The following is a 12,058-nucleotide window of genomic DNA, read 5'->3' as shown; positions in this document are numbered from 1 at the left end:
AGGTCTCCTTATGTCAAAGGAAACGTGTGATAAACAACAGTAAAGGTGGGAATGAATGTGGTATACGCTGTGCTCTTTCTTCATCAGGCTGTCTCTTAAGTGAAACTACTGAATGCATTCATCTCAAGTAATCCAGGTTCTCCATTCTCCCTGGAAAACATACTGATTGATGCAGGGCAGGCTGAACACTGGGGCCGAGATTACTTCCTGTACTCCACACATTGCTGTTCCCACCAGTTATGCTCTGTGCTTACCAACACTTCCTGGTGTTTTGGGAGTTTTTTTCCCCAAAAAATATGTTTATTCCATTTGTGTCATTCTTGTAATTACTCGATTTAATTAAATATTAAGTAAAATGATGAAATATGAGTAATAGAAGAAATAGTTGTTGTTCTATAAAATCTAAATGGAAAAACGCCCTATAAATAACTGCTGTCAAACTAGGTGGATGTGAGACTACTTTAAAAGATTGTGGCAAGGGCAGGGGGGATGAACCATAAAAACTTAGAAATCTACACTCATTTTGTAAGTATTTTAATTTGTTGCTATTTAAAGAAAACTGGGAAATCGTAATACTACATATTAATAATAATTGCTAGTGATGATTGAACACTTAATATACCCCAGGAATTAGTCTAAGCACTTCACATATATCGAACTTGTTTACTCTTTATAATAACTTGAATTAATACTATTATCATCCCCATTTTATAGATGATGGAAACTGAGGCACAGAGAGTTAGGTTGCCCAAGGTTACATTCTTTATAGAGGTGGTGGAGGCCAGCCAGTCAGTCTGGCTCTTAACAGCTATGCTGTACTGATGCCATGTGGGTACAGTTTATACATGAATGGAAACATGGAACGCCACTCAGTGGGCTCCCCAGAGCTTCAGACCTTCATCAGAGGATTAGAAAATAAATGTTCTACCACAGGTTGTAGGTTTTAAAGCTTAACATTTCCAAGTATAATATTTTTTTTTACGATTCCCTTGCTTTAACTTTTTTTTTTTTTTTTTTTTTTTTTTTTTTTTTTTGCGGTACGCGGGCCTCTCACTGTTGTGGCCTCTTCTGTTGCGGAGCACAGGCTCCAGACGCGCAGGGTCAGCGGCCAATGGATCACGGGCCCAGCCGCTCCGTGGCATGTGGGATCTTCCTGGACCAGGGCACGAACCTGTGTCCCCTGCATCGGCAGGCAGACTCTCAACCACTGCGCCAACAGGGAAGCCCAACTTTTTATTTTTTAACTGACTTTTTAATTGAATTAAATACCAGTCCAATCCCATCAGAGAGAAGGTTTTGCCCTCTACAGAGGGGCAAGTGAAAACGGTGGTCTTAAGTACATACCAGAATGGGAGTTGAGATCTGTATACACTGGCATAGGGATTTACGGTAGATACTTGAGCAGGAGCATGACAGGATTTCATTGATTTGGAGGAGTAATCTGGCAGTGAGGCCTGGATTATTTTAATAGAAATGATACAAGAGATGAACAAAACGGGAGAACTCACTTGGATAATATATCAACTACTATATAAATGTAAAAAGTGGTTTGGTTACTATTCAGGTTTAAGGTTTTATTGACCTTTGGACACAGTCTCAGACCCTTTCCATTCCTTCCTTCCTTCCTTCATTCACTCATTCATTTAACAAATATCCACTGGGCACCTACTATGCGCTAGTGATATAGCGATGAAAAAGACAGACACAGGCTCTGCCACCGCAGGGCTTTTATATTCTAGTGGAGGACACAGAAATTTAACAAATGAATCCAGAAATAACAAACTATCACTGTAATGTGCTACCAAAGTAAAGTACAGGACAGTATAGGAACAAACAGTAATAGGTCTTTGTTTGTTTTAGGAAGGAGTACTTGGGTGTTTAAACGTAAGACAGTTAAAATGAGGATCTTGAGTACTACCTGTACGCATTTCATTAACTCATTTGGCCTCCACAACAATTCAGTAAAAGTGATATTATGACTAGTTGACTGAATGTTTTATTATAACTACGTACTGGTCTCTGTTGTAGGAGTGGGACATACAGCAATGAACAAGACAGAAAAGGTTCTTGCCTTGATTGAGTTTGGATATATTACCTTCATTCTCACCTTTGCTTCTGAGACAATCAAATATATTCCCCCTCAGATGGGGATTCATCCTATTTCTTCTCCTGTAGTAATTATAACTTCCCAGAGTTACAGATTAGTAATTTTCATACCTACAGATTTAAGATAGTATATATAAAACACTTTCAGTGGTGCCTGGCAGATCGTAGAAGTTCAATAAATATTAACTACTGTTAGAATTGCTGTTGTTATTACAATGCTTAATCTCATGTCTTTTCTGGTACACTGGATGTCATTTCTTGAACTAAATTCCATACACAGTTATTGCAAGCCTATCATGGAATTTACATACTCTTTCATGGAAGTTACAAGAGCAGTGAAGAAAAATCTCTTTAATATTGTCTATTTCTATCCTCCATGCTTAGCTGTGTGATCTTGGATACACCTCAAGCTCTGTAAGCCTCAGTTTCCTCATGTTGAAAAATTAGAGTAATACCTATCCATTCAGCTATTGTCAGCAGAAGTGGGCAGCAGACGTGTGTGTATGTGTCTGTTGGGTTAATCAATAAATGTTAGCCATGAAGCACAATTCTAACTCTGAAAAGCAAACACTGGGCTAATCTACAGTTTGTTCATGCTTTCAAATGAACATGCAAGACTAAAGAATGAGAGTTTTTTCTATCAAATTAAAAAATTAACAGGCATATTTAGACCACTGAAAAGAAAAAAATCAGGAAAATTCCACACTTTTGCTCCATTGAAAGTGTTTTCAAGGGCGATTTTTAATTTGAAATGATGTGTCCTCTCCCATTTTAAAGTTATCCACTGGACCTGCAGGAAAAAATGAGTGGGGAGAAAGTTAATTGGGAAATCTTATAAAGGCAGATGTTGTTTAAAAGCAGGGTATCCACCACCTACAATGTGAACAGGTAAGAGGGATGAGGTGGATTTTTTTTTAGATCACAGATTCAACTATGAAATAGGTTTATGGTATGGGAAGAGGTACTTGATTAGGTATCTGTTATGGTCCCTTTACATAGACATGTACAAATTATTATATGTAATATACTACATATATAAATAGTTCCTACTATTACTTCTAAGCAGATGTACAAGGATGATCATTTCAGTACGTTATTTAACTCATTTTTAAAACATGCGTAACATATTATGTATTGTAGGTTTGAGTCTTGATTTTTTTTTCATGAAGCTGTTGGTTGTTTGGGGACCCAATGCAGTAAAGACATCTGATTCTAGTATTTGAGACTCAGAAGGTAGGACACCTGGCAAGTAGGCTAAGTAGCGTTCTCGAGTCAATTCTCATTTACTATCCACTATGAGCACCCAAGACAGGGGCCTCCCTCCAGCTGACTTGAACCAAGGGAAAGAAAAGAGGAGTCATCTCGTCTGTATCCAGAGGGGTTTTGTTAACAACTGGGTTGCTCGGCACTCTTCATAAAAATTCTCCTGGCTGAGGGTTCTACCAGCCAGGGTTGGCTGAGGGTTGGCAAAGGTCTTGGTTCCCTTCTCTCTTCCGAGGCTGTGCGCGTATCTTCCTTTGCCAACATGGCGGCCCTGGCATCATCTGGAGGCGGCCCGCGCAGATCGCCTCCGGGCGGGCGGCTCGCTAATAGCCTAGTTCTCTCCCGTCATCTCGAACGACACACGGGGCAGCGCCTACACCCCCAGAACCGAGAGAGGGCAACAACCTAGGATGCCCGCGAGAGAGAACCTTGGCCAAGATGGTGGACGCGCGGCCGGGCGGTGTCAGCTGCCTTTACCAAGATGGCGGCAGGCGGCTTCCGGCACGCACTCCCCCCAAATCCTCTGCAAGATGTCAGGGCAGAGCGGCCGCCGCCAGTCTGAGCACGGCCGGGCGCCCGGGCAGGGCTAGGTGGAGCTGAGGCAGCCTCCGCCCCCGGCTGCAGCTGGCAAGCGCTGTCACCTGTGGGGTCGCAAAAGTTACCTCCCCAACCCCTAAAGCAACAGAGCACAACCTTTCTCCGAGTCACACAAATCATAATATGTACCGCCCAAGGTAGGCGGCTCGATCCCGGCGTCGCCCAAGCCCTCCAGACGCGGCGAGCTGGGGAAGGGGCTGGGGCGGGGGCCTCCGGCGCGGACTCCTCTCCCCCCACTCCCCTTTCGTTGGGGGCAGGCCACGTGTTTCCCTCGGACAGAGGGGGAGGCGCGTAACGGGAAGAGCTGGAAGGAGTTTAATGCTGACATTTTAAAGCTGCGTGTGTTCTGTTTTATTTGGAGGGATGGGGGGGTCCCACGAACACGAAAGGGTGGGCGACGCATTGAGGCGAGTGCAGCAAATGTCAAGATTCGGGGGAGGGGCCTCCGCGGGAAACTTGGACGTGGGCCCCGAAGGGGGTGGAAGGAGCGGTCAGGAGTTGGGGTGGGGGGAAAGAGGGCGTACTGTGCAAGCAACTTACTGTTTCGCTTGCAACTTGCTTTTAAGCCTGCCACCTCCCGCTTTCCTTAAAAATAATAATTTAAAAATGCAAAGAAATCCAGTTCGCTGGAGGTTTTGCATTTGGCGTGCAACTTCCTTCAAGTGTGAGCGCGCTAGGAGGGAGGGAGAGATGGGGGTTGAACTTGGCAGGCGGCGCCTCCTTCTGCCGCCGCCACCGCCGCCGCCGCCTCGCAGGCTCGGAGAAGAGGGTGGGGGACAGTCGGGGCGCAGGGGAGGGTGGGTTCTGCTTTGCAACTTCTCTCCCGGTGCGAGCACGCGGCGGCGGCTGCAGACAGGGCCGCCCAGACAATGCGGGGGTGGGGGACCGCCGGCACGCGACTCACCCCTGGCCCAGAGTATGTATGCGCCGACCCCCTTCCCTGCCCTCCCCTCCCTGAAGACTCCCCAGAGGGCGTGTCTGGCCGTCCGGCCCTACGAGGGGCCGAGACGCCGCTGCACCGTTTCCGTGCAACCCTGTAGCCTCGTGCGAAGTGACACACTTCGCTCAACTCGGCCCGGGGGCGGCGGCGCGGACCACCCTCGCGGCTCTGCTGCGGGCCGCACCCCGGCTCCCCTAGCCAGCCCACTGTCACCCGCAGGGGCGCTGACGGTTGCTGCCGAGGGACCGGGCGAGCTCCGGAGTGGGTCGGGAGTCGCAGAGCTGGGCTGGGGCGGGAAGGAGCAGCGAGAAGAGAAACTAGAGAAACTCGGCTTTCCTCCGAAGCCCGCCCCAGAAAGACCAGGTCGGCCCCCGCCGCTGCCTCCTCTCTTTCCTGGGGGGGGGGGGGGGTGAGGGGTGGGGGTCGAGGAGAAGCCTCGAGCACCCAGGAAGCAGCCTCGGCGGGGGCCGCGCCGGGGGGTCGCGGGCGGGCAGGCGCCGTCGCGGCCGGGGTGGCGGGGCCCGCGCGGAGGGCGTGGGGGCGGGGGCCACGGCCGCCCCTGCAGTTGCCTAGCGTCGCCAACAGGTTGCACCGTTCCCCGCGCCGCCGCGCAGCCCCTCGGGCGGGGAGCGGCCGGGGGTGGGGTGGGAGCGCGTGTGTGTGCGAGTGTGTGCGCGCCGCGGCGCCGCCTCCGCCCGCCCCCCGCTCGGTCCCGCTCGTCTGCAGCGGCCGGGCGGCCCTTTCGCTTGTCCGCGCTGCCTCCCCTCCTCCTCCTCCTCCATTTTGCGAGCTCGAGTCAGTGACGGGAACCCCAGTCACCGCCCGCCCGCCCGTCGGGGACGGATTCTAGTGGGTGGAAAGAGACGCCGCAGCCGGAGCGGCGGGGCGCCGGCACGGAGGACGCGCGCCCGAGAGCCCCGGCCCGCGAAGACGGGCGCGGGGCGAGGAGCTGGCTTGTCAGCCGGGAAATGGGAGACTTTCTCAAATAGGGGCTCTCCCCTCCCCCCATGGAGAAGGGGGCGGCTGTTTACTTCCTTTTTTTAGAGAGAAAAAAAATCTCTCGCTCCCGCTCCTCCTGCTTTCACACGCTAAGTTGTTTGTCTCGGCTGCGGTGGGAGCGGCGGACGGTGTGGGGTGAGTGGCGCCGCCGGCAGAGGTAAGGGGAAGGGAGGGCCGGGGGCTGGGCCCCCACGGGCGCTCGCTCCCCGAGGTGCGGGCCGGGGCCGGGAGGCCGGCTCGGGGGCGCCGCGGGAGCCTGCAAAGTTTTATTAGCTTCGGGTAGTGGGGGTGGGGGCTGGCGAGGGCCGGGGGACGGTGACGACAGGGCAGCGCGCGGGTGACAGCGCTGGCCTCTTCCTCTCCCTGGACCGCCGTCCCCTGGACCGCCGTCCCCTGGCCGAGGGGGAGGAACCCGAGCTCTCTGCGAGTGGAGCCTTGTCGAGCCGTCCGGGTTTCCAGGCTCTCGTTCGCTGGTGAGGAATCTTGGTCTCTCTCTTTTTTTTTTTCCTTCTTCCCCAAGTCCCTTTTCTTTTCCCTCCCAGGGGGCCTCCCAGACACCCATTTTTTTGGTGAACGCTGAGCCGCGTCTGAATCCTGCTCGCCCGACTCTGTCCGCTCCACCCTAGAGCGCCCGAGCGCGAGCAGGGTTTGTGTCGAGGCTCCAGTGCGTCTCCTTTCTGGCGGGCGCGCAGGGGTGTGTGTGAGTGTGTGTGTGCGCGCGCGTGTACACACGAAGGGGGCTGACAGCCTGCTACTCGGAGACTTCGGCCAGGGCTGGTGTTATCTGGTAGAAGTGGGCGTGTCGGAGAAAGAACTCAACAGGTCTGGACACATTTCTCTTTTAACCTCGCGCTTTTCTCTACCCCCCCCCCCGCCCCGCCCCGCGAGGGTTTGTTCTTTAGCGCTTGGCTTCACTTCGCTCCTGACGTTTTGAAGTGGCCCCTTTTAGAAGAAGACCCTCCCGAACCATAATAGTTTCGTGGTGCGATTTTTGACAAGCGCTAGTCGGACGTTTTGAGGTTGCAGACTTGATAATTGCAACCTTGAAATGCTGCTTAAGACCCCTTGGCATGGTTCATTAAGGCCAATTACTGTGACAGGGTTATTTGCAATTTAAACGGGGATAAAATCGTTTGAGGGATCGTTTCGTTTTATGAAGTACTGTTTTGGTTTCGGGTTTGAAGGCAGCTGTCACAGTGGCGTGGAAATTCATTAGGCTCCATTTGATACCTTGTGTTTAGAGATCGTTATCAGCTAAACACGGCGGAGGGGCGGGGAGATGAGCAGTTTACCCTCAACCTCAAGATTTGTAGTGGCACGTCCCCACCTCTCTGTCTACCTTCATCACGCTCCACTTTTAGCGAGGGCCAGTGAAGTTTATGCTTCTTAAAGTCTCTGTACGGGAAAATACTTTCATTGGACAGGATTTGACTATACTGTCGCAAACATGCTTATCAAAGTCTCTGCCCGCCTCTTAAAACATCTTGATTGTCAACAATCTTCTAGCAACCTAACCCTCTTGAGAGTAGGCTCAGAATTAGGATAGGTGAAGGTTTAGAATGCAGGGAGAATTGTTCTGAGCATTGTATTATTTTACTTGGATTTATATGAACGTGATTTTACAATTCTGGGGTGGTTTTTTTTCCCTTTGTTTTTCGATACTTCAATATATGGAAAGGAAAAATCTTAATTTAGAGACATCATAGTATTTCATACTGAGGGTCTTAAGCAGTTTTAAAAGAAAATGTAGCTTCATCTAGATTTTATTGTGTTGTAAGGGTTTGAGAGAGCTATATTTCTTATACCGTATTTAAAATATTGTAATGAGAAGCTACTACGCATTCCTTTTTAAATCTAAATTTTAGTTAGCTTGTATACAGTGTGTTTCATTTCATATATCCAAAATTTGAAAGCAGGCACTATTAGGCACATTCAGTAAGAAATATCGGTTAAAAATAGGAGCCTTTTCCTACCCTATTGGAAGATGAGCAGACCATCATTGTTTATCTTCCAAGTAAAATGCATGGTTCACCAGTAGGTTGTACTAAAAGGTTTGGATGTGTGACCAGCCGGTAGGAGAGGAATTGGGAGTAATTAGAGATAGAGAATTCTAGCATAGTGTTTATCAGATTTTATGTTTATTAGTTCTCAGAAAAGCCAACAGCCTTGACTGGTTGAAAAGAGGTAGGAATTTCAATGATCATACTTCCTTTTTTTAAATTAAATACTTTGACATCAACTTGAACCTTCAGAATAAACAGATGTAATGAATTATAATGTCTGTGATTAACAAAGTTACCAATTTGTGAGTGGCAGGATGAATAGCCAAGCTTAGTTTGATACAGTTTTGTTCTCAGCTGTGCGAATGGACTGCATTGTACTTTTAAATGTGGCACACTGAATGTGAGCAGGAGACATGGCTTTTATATTATGGAAGTCAGAATCTTCTGATAACAAGGAATTAGATTCGGAATTAACTAAAAGGTTCATTTAACAGGCTCTTACTAATCGGATCACAGAGATAATGTGATTTTATAGCTTATTATATCCCCCTCTCTTTTTTTTGTAGCTGATATTCACTGATGGACCCCAAGGAATCATTAAGCCCCCCCAGTAGAGAAGAAATCCCCAGCAGTGTGCTTGGTCGAGAGAGGGGAAATGTGATGGACTTCTATAAAACCCTAAGGGGAGGAGCTACTGTGAAGGTTTCTGCATCTTCACCCGCACTGGCTGCTGCTTCTCAGGCAGACTCCAGGCAGCAAAGACTTTTGGTTGATTTTCCAAAAGGCTCCGGAAGCAATGCGCAGCAGCCAGATCTGTCCAAGGCAGTTTCACTCTCAATGGGACTGTATATGGGAGAGACAGAGACAAAAGTAATGGGAAATGACCTGGGATTCCCACAGCAGGGCCAAATGAGCCTTTCCTCTGGGGAAACAGACTTTCGGCTTCTGGAAGAAAGCATCGCAAACCTCAATAGGTCGACCAGTGTTCCAGAGAACCCCAAGAATTCAGCATCAGCTGCTGCCTCTGCTGCCCCCCCAGAGAAGGAGTTTCCAAAAACTCACTCTGATGTATCTTCAGAACAGCAAAATTTGAAGGGCCAGACTGGCACTAATGGGGGTAACGTGAAGTTGTATACCACAGACCAAAGCACCTTTGACATATGGAGGAAAAAACTCCAGGATTTGGAGTTTTCTTCTGGGTCCCCAGGTAAAGAGACAAGTGAGAGTCCTTGGAGCTCAGACCTCTTGATAGATGAAAACTGTTTGCTTTCTCCTTTGGCAGGAGAGGATGATCCATTCCTTCTGGAAGGAAACTCAAAAGAGGACTGTAAGCCTCTTGTTTTACCGGACACTAAACCTAAAATTAAGGATAATGGAGATCTGATCTTATCAAGCCCTAACAGTGTGCCACTGCCCCAAGTGAAAACAGAAAAAGAAGATTTTATTGAACTCTGCACCCCTGGAGTAATTAAGCAGGAGAAACTGGGCCCAGTTTATTGTCAGGCCAGCTTTTCTGGAGCAAATATAATTGGTAATAAAATGTCTGCCATTTCTGTTCATGGTGTGAGTACCTCTGGGGGACAGATGTACCACTATGACATGAATACAGCATCCCTTTCTCAACAGCAGGATCAGAAACCTATTTTTAATGTCATTCCACCAATTCCTGTTGGTTCAGAAAATTGGAATAGATGCCAAGGATCTGGAGATGATAACTTGACTTCCTTAGGGACTTTGAACTTCTCCGGTCGATCGGTTTTTTCTAACGGCTATTCAAGGTAAGATTAATGCTTTCTGTTTCTTGAGAATGGTACATTTAAGATCAATTGATAGATTCAAATATTCATTTATTTGAATGTGTTCGACAGCAATTCAAGTGCTTTTTCATGTGAATAAGTTTAAGCGGGCTCTTGAAAGTAGGCATGGTAGAAAACCTAAGTGATTGGTCTGTACAAAACCCTTCCCAGTATTTTTTTTTTCCCCCTGAAATAATGGTATTTAGTATCCCATTGGCCAGTAATTGAAATTTTTATGTAAAAATTTAAAAGAATACTGCTCATTTACAGGTGTCTTTGGTAAAAAATATGTAAATTCAAGGGGGTATAATGTTTAGAAATATATTGTACATTTTTTTAAGCTGTTTTAGAATATGCTCTTACACTACGATGAAAAACACCCATAATACTTCACGTAATCAAACGTTGTGCTGTATTTGTACATTTGTGAAGTGTTAGCCTGAGGAGATTAAAGGGTTAAAAATTAGAAGTACTAACAATGAACCCTTTTCTTCAAACTGAACCTTGAAGAATCTGAGTTCTGAGATTGCTAAAGCAATGCAGTCAGTGCGCAGTGTACCTGACCGAGAGTATTAGACGTGGGACTTGCCCACAGAGTTCCTGACCTAAAGCAGATAAGTTGTGTCTGCTGATTGGTCTCTTTAAGAAAGGAATTGGTGGCAACAGGGTGCTTGATTTTACTTTCAAATGTTCTTACAAGTTCTCAAGTAGATAGCTGATGGCCAACATTGTTGAGCTTCAGTCTCAGCTATGTTTGATTTGTTTCTCTGTCTCCTTTTTTCTCCATTATTTATAAGTATATTGACATTTCCATTTGACCTCAAAAAGGTCTGTTAAAATGTAATTACCAGGAGAAAGTTCTAAATGTAGGTGTATCTTCCTAGGGGTTAAGTTCTCTATCCTGCACCCCCACCCCCAGTTCAGATAAATGTATATCACATTTTAGGTGTGAAGGAAAATATAAAAATGTAATTGTAGAGACACAAGATTGATTAATCAGTGGGTTTTTTTAAGGGAGGAGGAAGGGCATAGTAGACACAGTGATTTCTTTGTATGTAAGTACTGTAAGTTCTTAAATATTCGTGATAGTCACTGTTCACATTAACTAGTCATTGAAGATTTTATTTAAAACTCACTTTAAAAATGCTTTTTCTGGTAAAGGTATATTCTAATACTGAGGTGTCTCTTTTCTTTCCTCTTTAAGTAGGAAGCTTTGCTTGTTGGGGAAGAAATTTAGACTTAGATTTAGGCTATGTTCTGTTCCTTTAAAAGGCTTAGATGTTTCTTATCAAAAGAAAAAAAAAATCCTTGGTTCTTGTGTGTCTTAACATAAACTACCTACTAATCTATTATTAAAATAATAATATTTTACTTAGAAGAACACTTCAACTTTTTATTGCTATCATTCTGAAATGAAGGTTTAAAATGTTTTCAGTAAGGAGATTTGAGATGTTATCGCATAAGCTGTTGTGTTTAAATGTTAAAAGACATGCTGTGTTTTAAATTTTTCAATCTCAAATTTTTGGCAGTGGAATTGATGATTGAATGTGCTTGTTTGTCTTGAAAGAGTAAGTACAGTTGGTTTGACTAAGTTTTCTGTAGGAAACTTACATTGATTTATAAAACATGTAATTGTACAAAGAAAAATCATGTATCTTAGGAAAAGCTTGGTGATTATTAATGCTTTTTGTTCTGATAATCAGCATGGTAATGTTACCATTTTCCTTACTATAAAAAAGGCATGGAACAAGAACATATCATTTTCCATTCACAGTGAACTTTCATTAAGCCCTATAGAATCTAGGATCTGGAGAGTAAGTCTTAGATGAATATAGTTATCCTTAAATCATTAAAGATCATTTTAGTACTTTTTCCAGTAGTTTATAACATTTAAAGTGTGTCAGCCTCATAACAGCCATATTATAGTAGACAAAGCAATGATGATGTGGCTCTTTCAAGATTCTTTAATATCCAGTGAAATGATTATTTTATGCCAGTGTGTGATTTGGAATTATAATCAGTAGTTTGTGTCCTAATGAAAAGGTATAATATCTTTACAGGATAGTTTGAGAAAGTTTGAAAATTTTGTATCTAATGGGATTAACATTGGGAACTGTGATTACCCAGAACAAAGCTTCTTCCAAATAAATGGAAACAATGTTTCTTTTTTACCATCATTGAATTAGCCTGTTGTTTCCAAACAATAGCCTTGATATAACTAAAATTAGTTGCTTTCTCTTCTCTATATGTTACTTTGGTTCCAGCCAAACATTAAGGCCAGTGACCCTGAGTAATCAGCAGGTAAATCAACATGTTGAGACAACTATACTGAATACTGACTTTCTGAATTTAGA

The 12,058-nt window shown here is 45.5% G+C and overlaps 1 protein-coding gene across 2 annotated transcripts in view; it reads left to right on the top strand.

The window, feature by feature from the left end:
* Positions 1 to 5,686: 5,686 nt before the first annotated feature.
* NR3C1 (nuclear receptor subfamily 3 group C member 1) overlaps positions 5,687 to 12,058 on the top strand; it is a 126,905-nt gene continuing 120,533 nt past the window's right edge. Inside the window, exons 1-2 of one of the 2 annotated variants that reach the window (XM_065874167.1) lie at positions 5,687 to 6,062; positions 8,475 to 9,686. In XM_065874167.1, coding sequence (XP_065730239.1) covers positions 8,488 to 9,686 — 1,199 coding nt within the window. In that variant the 5' untranslated portion in view covers positions 5,687 to 6,062; positions 8,475 to 8,487. Of the gene's footprint in view, positions 6,063 to 8,474; positions 9,687 to 12,058 lie in introns of those variants that run through there. The other variant, XM_065874166.1, reaches the window with a different exon arrangement.

The sequence above is a fragment of the Phocoena phocoena genome, chromosome 3, assembly GCF_963924675.1.
Source record: "Phocoena phocoena chromosome 3, mPhoPho1.1, whole genome shotgun sequence".
Lineage (NCBI taxonomy): Eukaryota > Metazoa > Chordata > Mammalia > Artiodactyla > Phocoenidae > Phocoena > Phocoena phocoena.
The sequence above is the reverse complement of the archived record's forward strand: the minus strand, read 5'-3'. Positions and strand labels throughout refer to the sequence as shown.